We start from the raw sequence: 16,502 nt of genomic DNA, 5'->3' as shown, positions 1-16,502 counted from the left end.
AGCCACCCTTTGTACAGGAGCATTAGCACATCCCTGAAATCCCTAGCAGCATCATTTGTGGACAGGTGGCTCCAAAGGTTCATGGGGGAAGAGGCTGTTTTTTCTTGCTGGAAAAGGGTTGATATGAAAGGGAAGCTTTGGCAGGAATCACTGGGCTGTGAGCATCCTTCCTCCCAGAAACAGCCAGATGTATCCTGCCAGGTCAGGCATGAAATGTAGGTGACAGAACTAATTGTGGGTGTCACCCAGGGAATGTAGGAAATGTAGGAGGGCAGCCACCCTTCTTCCCTTGGGAGCAGGCGAATGACAACATAGCGCTTTATCCTTTCCTGTTATGTATCAGTAGAGAGCTGGTTTGGATCAGAATGCCCAAGCAGGTGGGTGGAAAACTTAATGCTGTGAAAAATAAGGGCTTTATTTAAATACCTAGAGAAACAAGTGAAGGTAGCAGCATTATTTTTGTATATTTGTGACCGACTAAATACCAGGTAGTGTTGCGTGCTAACTTGGGTGAAAGTTGTGGGCTCTGCTGTTACAGCAGTACTTTCTTGGGGCTTGTGCATCCAACCTGTGATGTGCGGCTAGATCCCAGCTGAAGTTGCGCAACTACAGGCACAGAATTGAATGCTGGGCCATCACTGCGTGCCATCAGACAACACTGTCACAGGGAGAAGGCAACTGGAGATCACCCCATTTTGCTCAAATGGTGATATTTAGTTCTGTTAGGATCTCAAATATGTACTCTGAGTAAAGGTATACTATAATACAAAAGTTGTTTCTTTACATTAATGCATCACAGTATGCATGTATGCATATAGTCTTATGAATATTATTATTCACATGCATATTCAATTATGCAAATGTCAGGGCTTATAATTCATCATCATGGAGACCACAGAGTTATCAGGAAATGTCGGGATGAATCAGAACAAAGCAAAATTCTTGGACTCTTTTAAAACTCGGCAGGGACAATCAATAGAAAACATGGGACAAAACCTTGTGTTAGCCAGCGATACAGTAACTGTGACACAGTAACTGATCTGCTAGATTTTCTCTCTCTTCTTTTATTTTTTTATTTTGTCTAAAATTCTAGTTGTATGTAATGGAAAAAGGACATTTCATTATGCCTTTCATTGTCTGATTTAGCATAAGAGATAATTACTTGCCATATCAGTTCATCTTGTTACCAGAACCAGTAAAGTTTGCAGCCAATCTCAAAGATTGTTTCTTCTCCAAAATCCTACGTACGTACTGAATTTTTTAGTTTCATTATAGGAGACTCTATAATTGCTGGCTCGTTTTCACTGCTTAATTGTTTCATGTGTACTTTCTCCAGAATTAACAGTTTTCAGCCATGGGATGTAGCTGTACCTTGTCTCTTTGATGGACTTCTTTTGTAGTAGAACAGGGTGGCTACTGCACATACATGTAACTATATATTTACACCAATGCTGCCTGTTTAGATGGCAGTCCAATAGGATTAAAGTTAATACAAAGTTCTGTTACTCCTGAATTGATTTTGGTCTGAGGATATATTACAGATTTTCATTCTTTCATGTGGCAGGCTTATATAAAACCCTTTGTAGGGTTTAGGATGTTGAGCCGCATCACAGTGGCCAAAAGTCTTTGTTTTAATAATCTTTAAAATATTTAACATTTCCTATGGGATTATTCCTTCAATTTCAGTATTGTATAAATGTAAATAACATAGGTACCACAATAATGCTATGAGGTAGGTAGGCTTTTAAATACCAATGATTGGAAAGCTGAATTATGTAATTTAATCAAATACCCTGCAAAATAATTGTAATTTTCCCTCCACCTCTGTGCAGAAACTGAGTCACAGAAAAATTGACTCTCAAATGTATTAGGGTGTGCCTCACAGTGAGTACTTTTATGCTTTAAGTGCCTAGTTGAACAGACAGTTCTAAGGCTCAGAGTGCTCCCAGTAAAGTTGCTGGAGTCACAGATGCTCTTCATCCATAACAACTCATGCCAGGTGTCCAAGGCTGGCATCCAAAAGGAGATTTACCACCAGTGAATGTTCTTATAAAATGGAAACCACACTGTCTGTCCTGGCTGTGCTGTTACACATCTATAATGAGGTGGCAATCGTTTTCATAGGATGTAAGAGATGTTACTTCCTTCGTCTCCTTTGATCCACATCTTCCTGTGTCCTACAGATGTCCTCTACACTTGCAAGCCAGCCTTGTTAGGATGGTGAATATGTGGTTTCCTTATGTCTGGTAATAGCTCTTTTGGCAGAGCTTGTTGATACTGGAAATGGTTTTTGTAGACTTGCTGAATACATTAGCGCACAATGAACACATTCCAGCAGCAAGACTTTAAGATCTAATGGTGTTTTTCTCCCTTTTAGTGGTTTTACATCTGCATCAATTACAGCTACCGTCCACCTCAAACCCCAGTCTGAGTGCTCAGGAAATGTTTGTACATCCATAAAAACACAGAAGAGAAGAGCATCTTCCCCAGAACTGTTTATCTAAATTTGCCTGTGAGCAAAAACCAAACAGGCAAGTTAGGTGTCCTTTTAATCCTTCAGGATGTGCAACACTCTCCAGTCCCACTGAAATCAGAAGTTGAGGACATTCAAAATACCAGGGTTATTCTTGCCTCATCCCATGGCATGTCACGTTAGCTAACATTTATATCTGCCTGCAACACTCGGTCTCCACTAGATCTTGTGGTTGATTGGCAGAGCTGCAGGTCTCTATATGAAATGAAATGGAAGTCTCTGGAGGGCAGCTGCAGTTTTGGAAAAGGACTGAAGAGAGGGACTGAGTAGGGTGTCCTTTTTGATTCCAACAAAGCTAAAATTTTTCAGCAAGAGTTAGGATTTCCTTTGAAAGAAATAAATACATTACACTAGACCACTAAAACCACTACAAATAAAACACATCAGAGCCTAATTATTTTGCAGGTTTCTTGATTCTATTCTCTTAAAATTAAGTCTCTTCATATGTAAAAGCCATCAAGAAGGGTTGTTTTCAGTGAAGAACGATAGCTAAAGAACAGTTACCTATATTCCTCATTAATTCCTTTAATCACAAGGTAACTCTTCCCCAGATATTTCAGGAGTAATAGTTTCTTAAAGTAGTAGATCCTTCCCTCAGCTGCTGGATTTCTAGTTTTCTGAGTCTGGCATCTTAGTTATTACTGAGTTTATTCTTACAAAGTTTTCTTTGAAAATGCTGTCTGTGAGGTAAAATGTGACACTGAGAGGTAATGAGTATAAAGTGAGTTGTATGAATGCACTTTACCCTGGATTAAAAGGAGGGACCAGCGGAGGCTGCATGTACACCAATGCAAAGCTTTTGAATGGGAAAATATCTCTAGTGCAAAAATCTCTGTTGGACCCTTGAAAGCTCCTTGAAAGCTTGAAAGAAGATGAACTAGACTTATCATGAAGATGCATTATCATGTTCTCAAACACTTGTTTGAATGGCTTGGGATTTTGTGCTTACTAAATGCTATCTTGTCTGCTCCCTTTCGATGGGTGCCCTCTGGACTAACCGATCATCTGTACAAATATCTGGAAGTACAAGAAGTGAACCAAATTCCAAGATCATATAGCCCACTTAAAAATATGTAGCTCTCTTCAGCCAAGTTCTTCTGTTCAGCATAGTTTTTATGCATTTAAGTCTGTCCTGATTTATGCTGGCATAAGCGAATCATCCTTTGTTTGCTGACATACATATAGATATAACAAGAAACATAGATGTTGTAACTTGAATTTTCTAATTGGTTGTGGATGTCTGATGGTTCTTAAATGGATTATAAATATATCTTAAATGATCTGTCTGATCACAATTCAGAACTGCCCTGAGAACGTAACCAAAAATACAGCTGGGGTAGATACACGGGTCAAATGAAAACAAGATGCTCGCAAGAGAAATGATCTGCTGCTGATATTGATTTTCAGCAAAAGATATGAATAATTTTTCTCCTCAAAGGCTGCTGAAAAAAATTCTAGTTTGTATAAAGGCATTGCCAAGAGCCTTATAGAAAGCAGACTGAGGCTCATGGGAAATATGCCCTGTTTCTTTTTGCCTCTGCTAATTTTATTCCAAGTGCTGAGATACTGTTAAAATAATGAAAAAGAAGAAAAAGCAACCATTAAAGCTCTTGAGCCATTTGCCATGAGATAGAGGTAATCCTGAGACTCACAGGAGTATTAAAATTATAACAATAAAGTAATACAAGTGCTGAGGATCATTTTAGAAATAAGCAATCAGACGGGAGGTTAGTACAACACGAACCTCGAGCACTCCCGTCTTGCCGCCCTGTAAATGGATCAGACAGTTCAACCAGTTGAATGATTAAAAGACTTTTAATGGCAAGGCAGAGCAATCCCTTTCCTAAACAGGGAGGTGAGATACATACTTTTAGTCTGGGGAAATGTGATGGAAAAAACACAGGTTCACTGTAAAGCTGAGATTTCTGTCTGCTTTTCTTCTGAACTGATCTTTGGTAATTATTCTTGTTTACAGCCTCTGGCCTCTCCTCTTCTCCATCTACCCCAACACAAGTGACCAAGCAGCCCACATTTCCTCTTGAATCCTACAAGCATGAGCCTGAGAGACTAGAAACACGGATTCACTGTTCTTCACCTCCAGACACAGGGCAGAGATTTTCTTTGCCTCCATCTCAAAGTACAGCCAAGCCTCCTGTTATGACACCAGCTCCCTGTGCTACCTCAAAACCAGTAAGTAAAGCATGTGTCCAGTTTTCCACTGGGAAATATACAGGGTTGTGCGTTAACTGTTTCTTGTATTACAACCAATGGGCTACAGCATGTGTGTCCATACTGTGGAACAGAACGAGAACAATGTCATGGGCCTTCTACTTCAGACTTGTCTCAGTTTTCCTAGTATTCAGCTGACAAGGCACAAGGAATCCAAAGGTGGTAGCTCCCCTTCTGATTTACCCAAATAGCAACTAATTTTTGCACTATTCTCAGGTGAGTTTTGCAGTGGCTACAGATCCCAGCATACACTGCTGAGATGCCATTTTAGAGAAGGATAAAATTTTATTTAGGATTATCTTTTATCTCCCTTAGGAAGAGCTGATGAGAGAGCTAGCAGCCAAGGAGAGCACATCAAAAAGAAATTCACAGTATGAGCTGCAGGGGTTCTGAGTTCCTGCTGCCTCTGGAGTCTGAGATGACTGGGACAGCTGGTGACTAATGGCACTAGTTGCTATCACACCTCCTGCCCTAGCTCAGAGAGTAGAGGAAGAAGGGCAGCACTACCAGGGTATTTAACCGGCCCCCCCACATAGTAGGGGTGTCTTCATAGAGTGGTTTCTTCAGCTCCTGGGAAAGCATGAGCTCAGCAGTTCCTGGGAATACATGAACTCCAGCCTCTGATACTCTCCACCACAACATCTGCACTGCATGCTGTTGTGCCTCCTCCCCTCTCCCTTGGCCAGCCTGAGCCTCAGAGGTGTCGCTCTTCTTCTCTTTTCCCCTCTGCCTTTTTGACCCTTCTTTCTTTTTTGTCTTCATTCCTTTGCATTAACCGTATCTTTCCATTCACCATTCCCCTGTCTCATAGAACTAGCAGACTGTGATCTGTCCCCAGAGTTAACTACCCTGCATCTGTCTTTCCCAGCTTTTCTTCTTTTTTTTTTTTTTTTTCCTCAGAATATAAAATCTTTGACATTTTCTGTATCTAGAAATCTAGAACTGTGAAGGCCATAAAGGTTCATGAGGTCTGTTTCCCCGTTGAATGGCTACAAGTTCAGTTTCATTCCAGTTCTTAGCAATCCCAAAACCTTTTTGTTTTTGTGTCAGGTACCTCCACAGTAGCAGCAGCCGTTGTTATGCTGAAAGCGTTTAGGTACTGGATCAGTGTTCACATACTACTTTCAAGTTGCTCACGCACATCCAGTAAAACGCATGCCTTGTTTTGGGGACCCCTCTGTAATGGTTTAGGAACTTTCTGATTTTCAACCTATTTTTTTTTTCATGGACAGGTTATGACCATTTGCTTTTATACTTAATAGCCATTTTCATTCATTTTTTGTTACATCCTGTTGTACCTGTAACCAACCTTTGTTTTTCTAGATTAAGCAAGACAAATTCTCCTTACAAAATACAGAGTTTCTGTTCTGCTGCTATGCAAAAGTAAATAAAGTATTAAAAAAAAATTCTACATTTATAGTTAGGGAACTCCAGCAGTACCTTTTCTTCAGCCAACTCAGTGCCTTTCCATGTAAGTAGTAATCTTGGGATACATAAGTTATGAAACTCAAAGGCTTGTAGCACACAAAAATATTTTTGGTAGGTTTCAGTCAATCAGTCATTATTTGCATATGAATGTGTTTATCTGTGTTATGCAGCTACAGAGGAGTCTTTTGTACCTGTTAGAATAGAAATGAGGAAACAACACCATCTTAGCACGTTCCACTGACCAAAAGACTGAAAAGTTTGTTTTTAATTATTTGCTGATTTGGACAATATGAAGTTGAGTAGAAGATGCCAGAATAAAGAAACAGAATTCTCAGCAAGTATTTATCAAATGTTGTAGTTGTATAGATGTACGAGAGTCTGGATGGAAACTCAGTATGTTGGACTCAATTATCTCCTGTTCAGAAGATACAGAAATAGATAGTATGTGTAGTGCCTGATTATCTTTGTTTTCTACCCTGGGTACTCATTTATGAGTTGGGCTGCCAGTGAATCATTAGTTTTTTGGTTTACTTGGGAACAAATGTCAGCAGCTACAGATCTGTGAGGAACAAAGCCCTGGATGTTTAATTTTCAACACAGACCAGAGAGAAAGATTTGCCATGCTCTTCTAGGAGGAGAAACTGTTAGAGGAGGGAAAGGCTAAGTTTGTGCAGAAGGGCACGAATCTGAACCTGATGTGTGCTGACTTAGAACTGTTGTGTCTTTTGATCCCTGTAAGTGAATTACCTATCATTCCTTTACACATATGACAGCAGTAGACCAACATTCTTGATTTAAGTACTGTATTTCAAACACTTCATTTATTCTGAGCTGTGCATTAATAAATACATGTTTTCACAATGCACATGCCATAAACAAATCTGTAAAAGGCAAACTCAATTTCTTGTTTACTTAAATCACCATTTCTTGGCATAACAATTCCAATTATCTTAAAAACACACTATAAATTATATGATAAATGATTTCATAGTGGCCATGCTCTTAGATGATCACTTTAATGACAGGGAAGCTTCTATGTTGACATCTGAAATGAGAAGTTAACCTTATCTACAGCGCTCTGTCAACTTAAATCTTGTTTACTCATTACATTGTTTAACTAGTGATGATAATGTGTGAGATCCCGGAACTATTATCCATGATTGCTATATATATTGGAGTAGCAAAGAAGAACCCTTGGACCCAAACCCGGAATTATTATTAAAAAACCCCATAGAACAGCAGATAACTATAGGAAGGTGCAGTATCAGGACCTGGAACTAATCTTAGCCCGTTTTTATAATTAACTGCATTTGAAGCTGATTGTGTACTTGTTTTTTATAGGTCTGAGACTGTGGCACAAAATGGTTAAATCTCTTCAGTAAGACAGAAGGCATTGAGGAAAGAATAAAAATATTTATTTTCCAGCAGATCTAATCAAAACCTTTCGTGTTTTAGTAGCACTTAGAACAGTGTGTATTTTGATGTGATTTTTAAGCCTTAGATTCTGGTGGGGAATAAAAAGTGGGAGACAGTTCCTGACAGAGGGAGATCCTCCTTCAGGGAGTATCATCTCAACACAGTATACAAACCTAAACAGTTAACCTTATGCTACATGGATGTCTGTGATAATCACTAAGGTCTGGATTTATCCCACCTAACTTTAGAAACCTATCTGAGCTGCTTAAGTTGGGAGTATAGTAGCTCTAGTTGTCTCTTATCCCAGAGAGGCATTTGCAGGGGATGAAACAGATCTTTGGTGGGCTGAACAGCCTTTTGTGCTGATTATAAAGGGAGTGACTCCAGGTGTTGCATTTCTGAGTCACTTCTGTTAGGTGCCCAAAGCTAGATGTGATGAGGCTGTGATGCACCATTGCAGCAGCTCTTAGAGGCTTTTCTCTGGGTGTGTACTGTTCCTAGTGGTTGAGTTAAAAGGTTATAATGAGAAATTCAGCTGATAAGAGATCAAAGCTATACCAAAAGATTACTGTGCACTGCATTAAATGGGGAAGGAGCAATTTGATTTTTCACAGTACAGTTCATGACTCTGTACTTTGGCCCTGTGTTGTTTGGACTGTGTAACCTTCAGGCAGTAAGTGGTAAATGATAACTCTTCTCTAATGTGACATTACTAACCATGAAAGGAATGTAGAGAGGTTGCAAATTCAATAACGAACATGTTTGCCCTGTTTCCGCTTTGCTCGTATTTTAAAGTGGAATGTAGTATGTTGAGCTTAATGTGGTTGTATCCTTTTCATTTAATCTTTTCTTCGTCCACTGATGCATAAGACACTGTAAAAATAGCAGTATTCCCTGTCTTCTGCAAACACAGGCATTTTTGTGGTACATCATTTCCTGGCCTTTATGGGTTTCCCCTTTCCCAGCATGAGAGGAGGCCAGGCCAGAGAAAGAAGATGCTAGCTCCAAATTGAGGAGTTCTCTTTTGATGAAAAACAAAGTTGGGGCTTCCTCCGTCAGAAGAAGTGACAAAGGCAGAACATGCTTACAAATGGCCCTTTCCCTATGATTGTGTAGTTAACCACTGTTCTCCAAATAACTTCTGAGCCAGGAAATTTTCCAGAACGTTCTTAAAGAGGTCATCTCACCCAGAAGGTAGGCTGAGACTTACGCTAAGCTTGTGTGAGCAACTCCTGTTAAAACTGCAGATACAGCACACAGGAGGGACTGAAAGAGTCCGGTCTGTATTTGTTCTACACAGTCCTTGCTGCTCCAGCATATGGAAGAGGAGATGTAACGTACAGCTGGGACTCTCTTCCAGTCCTAGATACAGAGCGGGAAACAGGATTGCTTCTGCAGCTACCTGCTTGTTAAACAGTAGCACTTCCCTGCAAGGCTATTCATGCTGTTTCTTAGCCAAAATGTAGTAAAACCAAAAACAGGGCTGTTAACTTGTTCAGCATGAAAGGCTATTACATCACACCCTGCTGCTGGCAAGGGGCCTGGGAACCAGGATATGTGCAGCAAGTCCTTCAGTTGGCTCTCTCCAAAAAGGCATGCCACCTATCAGAGCTCCATAATCTAGCTGTCTGATTAAAGAGATTTAAATCTGGTGAAGACAACAGAAAAGTGTTCTTTGATTCTGATGTTGCCTTAAAAAAAAAAAAAAAAAAAAAAAAGGCACAGGCTGGGAAAAAAAGGAATCCAGTCTGCAAATGTACAAGAACTCCCTATTTCAGCATTCATGTGGTTTAAGGCAATATATTAGAGTGCCAAGACATTACTGTGATTCAGCTTTGATTTACACCACAGTAAACTGATCACAGAAATTAGAGACAGAAAGGCTGTCATTTACCAGTGAAGAAAGCTCTTGCAGTGGTGTTGTGTCCAGGCTAGTTTTAAGTGCCTTAATACCAGCACTCCTTCTGGGAGATGATTCTGTTCTCTAATAGATCCTATGGGCTGTGACAAGCTATCATTGTTTAAACATTTCTCCTTTACTGGAACTGTTGCTGTCCATGTGAAAGTGTGTTTAATTTTAAAATGGTATATATTTGTCCAACAGTTGGCGTGTAACTAATTCATTGCAAACCTAGTAAAGGAATAACTTTTTGATGAATTCTGTAACAATTACATACAATATTAATGGGAAAATGTTTTGAGCCCACCTGACTTGATTTCAGTCTCCTTTAACACAGCATCATGGTAGCTCCACTGAATTGAATATAGGCTCTCAAAAGAATGATTTAATATGGTTGGAAAGTCCATAGTGAGATTCAGTGGGATATAAACAATAAATGAACCAGTTAACTCACTTGGAACTGAACATTACAAAAATAGAAAGCTTCAGCTATACCACACTACTTCATTTTATTTTATTAATTTTCTGTTTTCCCACTTCATCTTCTCCCTATTAGTTGTATCTTTTGTATCACATTTGATATTTTCCTTCCCTTTTAGTATTTAAAATATGCAACAAACGTCTTACTATCCATTTTCTATTGGTTTGTTTGCCTTTTTTTAGAGCTACTTATTTGGTTTAGAAGAAAAAATGTCCAGTCACAACCTCCTGAAACACTGGTTTCCTAATCTATTTGTATTCTGGTTGCAGTGTTCAGATTCATGGCAATCAATCGTAGGATGCAGAGAAATTGTATTGCATAAAGATGATTTTTTTCTGCCCTAAGGAAATGTGTGTCTGTGTCAGCTTGCGGCTTTTTCTGCAGCCGCAGAGATAATTTAATCAACTATCTATGGATTCACTCAGTAGATAATTTATTTTAATGGCATAAAGTCCTACAATTCCTCTTCCTAGTCCTAGATCAAAAGGAGAAAGGCTAGGTGGAAAGGATGAATAGCCAGAACGCTGAGTCAAATCAATTCCCAGCTACTTTGACAGCTCTCATAAGGCTATAAGTAGCTAAGGCAATTAAAACTAGAGCATCTATGAGTCTTTTTTAAGACACACATTGGTACCAAAATCATGACCCCAGCATCTTGAAGACAGAGTTAGTGGCTTAAAGCTAAGTTACTTTTATCGCCCTAAGTCCTGGTATAAAAAAGGCTAAACCTAAGGATCTGGCCTCATGTGTCTATATAAATAGATATCTTTTGAATAAGTAATATGACGTAAGAGGGTGCTTTAAAACTGCCAGTCTGGTTCTACCCATTGAACTGATTTCTCATGGCACAGTTTATTTCTGAATTTTAGACTTGTTGATTTAATAAGCATCCTGTTATTTTGCTGGAAGATCAGAACTTCTCTTAAGAGTAAGCTCTATCAGTGATTAGAAGCCGGATACATACTCTCTGATTTAATGTAAAGCTGCAGCTTAATATAGGATCCCTGACAGCTTCTTACCAGCTATATCTGGGCAATTTTGGAACACAAAAAGTATTTACCATCTAGGCTGTTTATTCACAAAGCAGTAGGGATTATAGACCAAAGTCTTTCCATGAGAGTGGAGGAGAGATGCAGTTTTGAACCTGTTCTGTTGCACCACGCCTGCTTATGTATTGGACTAGAGGGAAAATATAGCTGAGAATAAGCAAAAAATGCTTGTGAAAGGGAACTCTATGAATTCCTTGCCATCTTCATCTCTCTTAGCCCGGTTTTGTCTATACTGCATTTTTAGATAACACTGTCTTTAATGGCCAACAGAGCTTTAAAGAATGTAAAAAGCTGGCTGATGCAGGAAGGAGATGAACTACATAAATCAGTGATATTCCTTTCCCACTTCCTCACAACATTCCCCAGTCCCTTCCTCTAACTGGATGAAATAACCTGTTGAAGTTGGAAGAAATAAAGGGGACATGACAAACAATACTCATTTCTGTATGGCTCCTTTCCCCCAGCTTTTGTATTTTATAGTGTCACTACCTGCTTGTGCATGAGGAGAGCAATACAGCTCTTTAAAAATACAGCTTGTGTCTGTGTTTTTTTTTTTCTTTTAAGATTACAATCAAGCAAGTTTGGCCATTTGAAAGTCAGCTGCATGGGCTGCTGACTCAAAAGAGGACTAGATACCATCTTGGCAGCAGCTTGGAAAAATGTTTCCATTGTGCTGGTGAAATGAATGCAAAATATTTATTCTTTGAGCTTGTTCACAACAGCATTCTCAGCTGGAACTGAGGGTGGGGCCATGTGGAAGACATTTGTAGGAAGACAGTAATGATTTGTACAGTGCCCAAGGTACGCATAATCTTATTTTATGATTAACAAAGGACAAAGCTCCTACCATATGGGGCTTATAAGCTGAAGTGTAAACTGGTGAAGTAATCAACAGAGAATAAAAGAGAAAAGGTAATGGAGGCAGAAGGTCAGCAAAAGAAGGGGAGGGGGCAGAATTCAAGAAGGAAGGTTTTAATTTAGTCTTTTTGCATGTTTAGGGTTACAGTATATTGACAGTGATAAGACTTTTGAAGTTTTTACCTATTTCACTTACAACTGCACAAGTCAGGGCGTCTGCAGTATATAGAAAGTCCTCTTCCTTGTACCTCAGAACAAAAAGTTACTAATTGCTATTTTGTGGTATATGAGCACATATGATTCAAGCAGAAAAATAAACATGATTCTTGCCCTAAGGACCTTATTGTCCAAGAGCCTGATCTAGCAAAACAGGCCAGGCAAATTCTAAAACCATAAGAAAGCATTGGCTTAAACAGGATTGTTCCTAAGCACTGCTTCCAGTATGTGCTTGCAGAATAGACTTTAAGTGTAGCCATAACATAGCTAGCAATGACAGAAGGCATTGAAGAAAGGTAACTTGAAGGTTACAGCACTGGTTTGGTTGAGGTTGCTATGTATTTATGTTGCTGAATCTCAGGTGCTGTTTTGTTTTGGTTAATGTCAATGTGATGATGGCCTTGATCCAGGAAAGTACTTAAATGTGCAGTTAATTTTAAGTATATTGGTAGTCCTGTTGGAGTCAACAGTACTAGAGCAGTTAGAGCTATGTGCATGCCAAGTCACTTTGCTGGATCAGGGTCTTTCTACAATTTTTATTGTCTATTAAAACACTTACAAATTACTAGCACAAGTCCTGAATATGACAAAGGAAGCTGATGGGCAGACAGAGGATGGAAAAAAGTTGGGGAAAACATTAAAGGTTTAGAAAAAACTAAGTGAGGGAAAGAGCTTGGGAATCAGAAAAGAAGAGAGCTCCTGCCGACAACGGAAAATCGCTAATCATTGAGTAGCAGGGAGAGCAGCAGCTGCAAGATTGCTATCTGCCTGCTGCTGTGTGTTTGGCCTTTCAAGCTTTGGGTGTTGGGATTGTATTTACTTGGAAACATTTGTGGTGTGTATTACCTCAGGATCCAGCTTCCTACATAAATGAAAACATTTATTGATGAAGACGTGGCTTATGAAAGAAGACAATGGATTCCTACCCCTTTCCCTTCATCCTGCCAATAATGACTGCACAAGGGTACATCCCAACAGACCTGTTGCACACAGGGACAGGACGCTGCCAAAGGTGATGATTTCCATGGAGAGTGCACAACTTTCCTGGAATATGTCTTCAGAAAAAGACAGCAAGATGCCACTAAGCATGGCTATGGTATAAAAGGCCATAATACTAACTCATCACCAAGTAGTTTCTTCCATTATCCAAGATTTTACCGGTACGGAGGTTACACTGTGAAGAAAAGGATGACTTCCTCAATGTTACTTCTTTTTCTCTTGGTGTCAAGCATTTGGCTGTTGCTGTTTTAGAGAAGAAATCTTGGAATTCAAAGAGCATTTCAGTTGCAGAGTCATTAAGGAAAACAAGAGTTTAAAAAGGAGAAAAACATAGTGCCAGTTGCTGGGCATGCTTTGGAGATCAGAGAGAGCTGTCTGCAACCATCTGCCCTATCAGAGATCACTTGAGCAACTCTAAGTCACTTGGTCTCCCAGTGCCTCAATTTCCCATTTATAAAAAAAATGGGCTTACACTAAGCCAAAGAGATATTATGATGATAAATACATAAAAACATTCTACAGAACTGCAAGTTCTGCAAGTGCCTTAAGATAAGTTAACCACAGATAGCCTGTGCTGTATTTAAAGTTTGTAGCGACAGGCTTTAACACTGCAGACTATAATTGTGTAGAGGAACCTATCATGTTTTCAGAGCACATCAAGATTTACACAAAAGATCACTGTAAAGAGCTCTTCTGAGCCTGAGGGAAGCATGTCAAGAAATAATTTCAGCTCTTTGCAGACCTTTAACTACAGGCTGAATCTGCATCTAAGCTTACGTGCTTGTGAACCCAGTGTTTGCCATATCCACACTATAAGCATCTACTGCCCATGGAAACACTTTTGTATCTGCATCTCCACAAGCTCTGTAGTAATATGAGCATGGTGGCAGGCTTGCTCAAGGTGTATTCCTGGTCCTTAGCATGGAACTAATTTCAGGTTTTTTCAGTTCTAGTTCCTGGAATACAGGGAAAAGCCTTACAGTATTTCCATGTCTCTTTATGATATTGTTTGTAGTCACAAAACATTTAGCTCAGACACTTGATACGCTTCTTGCTTAGCACAGTCCTTGCTTCAGTCCTTCCAGACAGTGTCAAACCACAGAACCAGTACAGAGGACTGTCTGGTTTCACCTGTAGTGTACCTGAAATGATGGATATAGTTAAGAGGCTGTCTAAAGGGAAAGCATGCATGACAGAAGGAAGATAACCATTGCATGTTGCTGTCTCTGCAGATTTATTTTGTGCATAACAATAAAAACCAAACAGCGCACAGAAATTAGGCCTGGAGTGATCAGCAATAGGTCTGGAAGTAATTCAGGAAGAGGGTTAGGTTCCTCAACTTGTGCAGATTCAGTGCCAGCTGAGAACCAGCTTTTTGTCAAAAATGAATTTATTTGTAGATTATAGGTTCTGTGTTGAAGGAACTTTATGAACGTATTGTTTTGTCTACCTGTAATAGTAGCTACTCTGAGATAACAGACCTGACAAGCTTTAGTGGGCCCACTGATGGCATTCATGCCTAGAGTTTGTCAGCTGTGGGGTGGGCTTGAAATCTAATGCAAACATGCAAGCGCCAAGTGCTACGAGTAAGCCCTTAGGTGTTTAAAGTCCTCCTAGAACTGCACTGAAGAATACTTTACTATCTTTGCCTGCCTCTTTGAGATAGTTTTCAAAAACTCCTTCTGGAGTCCTACTGAGTAGTGAAATCCTCAGTCATGATAAGCTCTGCAGAAAGTGACCATCTATAGCACAGCTCATGTGCTCCATGTTTTAACCTGCAGTTACCTGCTGCTTAGTGCAGCTTGTGCCACAGAGAACTATTTGTTCAATCCAGATCTATGCAAATTTCCTGAAGAAGTTTCATGGAGATTGTGGGTGATTTAGCTCTGAGCTGAAGGTTGTCTCTATTTTTCAGTAAACTACCCTTGTAACTCTGACCTGCATCATCCTGCTAACGTCTAGGCTCAACAGATCTGCTTCCAGATCTTTCAAAACTGCTGATGAACATGAAAATGACATTTTAATGGTAGGCTGCTAATAGGTTACTAGAATTTTGCATAGTTTACTCAAGCCTGAAGTGTATCGATTAACTTCAGGCTTTGTTAGGGAAAAGGTGTTTCATTTTAAGTTTAAAAAAGATCATTATTGAAAGCTGGTGTAATAAGTGTTTGCGCAGTGAAGTCATGATCCATGACTGAGACTTTGAAATAAAACACTAAAATGAAGAAAGCGAAATAGTGTATAGTAAATATGTTTATTTAAATCAGATTTGGCTCTGAGTATTTTTTTTTACATTTGTTATTCTCAGTGGCCTCTGTTCTGCAGACAGTACTCTGTACTCAGTAGTACATCAGTACTACTCTGTACTCAAGAGTACCTCAGGACTCTGGCCTCAATCCAGCTAAAGTACTTAAGTAAGCGCTTAACTTTAACTAACACAAATAATTCTGTATTCAATGCCAATGAATGAATACCATGTAAATTTGGGGTCATGCTTGCTCTTCTTTTCCATTTACGTGTTTACCATTAGTATTATCTTAATCTGTTCTTTGGGGTTTTTTTAAATGTATGTTTGTCACAACAAAATATCGACTGTAATCATGCTTCTTACCTGATTACTGCAGCTCTCTCCAGCAATAATTTCCCCTTGCCCTTAACACTGCCCCTCAGTGTGATAAGAGGTAGGTCCTATTTCAGAGAGACTAAGGAGCACTCAAGCATAGGTGTGAAAACAGCTGAAGTATATCTTTTAGAGCATATATGATAACAAACATTTAAGACATGAAGACTTAAAAACTCTGGAATAGATTAAAACTAAGTGGCATCCCTGTGTTTGCAATCAGGTAGCAGGCTTTGAACATCAGTATTCTTAACAAACTCAGGTTAGTTCCTCCCAAGTACTTAATTTTTTTGAACTTTGTGTTCAAAAGGACAGAATTTAAATTGTTGGGCTGTTTGATTAAGAACGTGTCATGCTGATAGTACTGATTTGGACTCCACCTATTTTACAAGAGTAATCTGAGGAGTTAACATTGGCCACAAAGATTTATGTAGAGAAAGCCTCTGATATTCTTGACTCAAAACTCTGCCTTATCTGAGTTGCAGAGTGATACAGGATCAGACACACAGCTAGAGATTAGAGATTATGTAAACAAATCCTGCCTCTTCTCCACTTCTGCCTTGACTTCTTTGTAAGAATTTAACTGGGGATCTAGACTATTCCTTGGTCTTTTACTTCCTTTGAAGTTTATTTTTCAGAAGTGCTTAACTCTTCTGTCACTGGTACCATTTTTTTTTCTCAAAGTGAGGTGCTGCAGGACACCATGAATAGGTTCTATGTTTCTGGTGTTAGATCAAAGGAAATTTTATAAATCCATCCTGTTTCTCAATTCA

At 39.3% G+C, this 16,502-nt stretch overlaps 1 protein-coding gene across 5 annotated transcripts in view; it reads left to right on the top strand.

The window, feature by feature from the left end:
• Positions 1 to 16,502, top strand: part of PRKAG2 (protein kinase AMP-activated non-catalytic subunit gamma 2) — a 223,368-nt gene that overhangs the window by 145,012 nt on the left and 61,854 nt on the right. For 4 of the 5 annotated variants that reach the window (XM_074831161.1, XM_074831179.1, XM_074831189.1 and 1 more), the window contains one exon: positions 4,509 to 4,723. In XM_074831161.1, coding sequence (XP_074687262.1) covers positions 4,509 to 4,723 — 215 coding nt within the window. Of the gene's footprint in view, positions 1 to 4,508; positions 4,725 to 16,502 lie in introns of all 5 variants that reach the window. The other variant, XM_074831170.1, reaches the window with a different exon arrangement.

This window comes from Strix aluco, chromosome 1, assembly GCF_031877795.1.
Source record: "Strix aluco isolate bStrAlu1 chromosome 1, bStrAlu1.hap1, whole genome shotgun sequence".
NCBI lineage: Eukaryota > Metazoa > Chordata > Aves > Strigiformes > Strigidae > Strix > Strix aluco.
The sequence above is the reverse complement of the archived record's forward strand: the minus strand, read 5'-3'. Positions and strand labels throughout refer to the sequence as shown.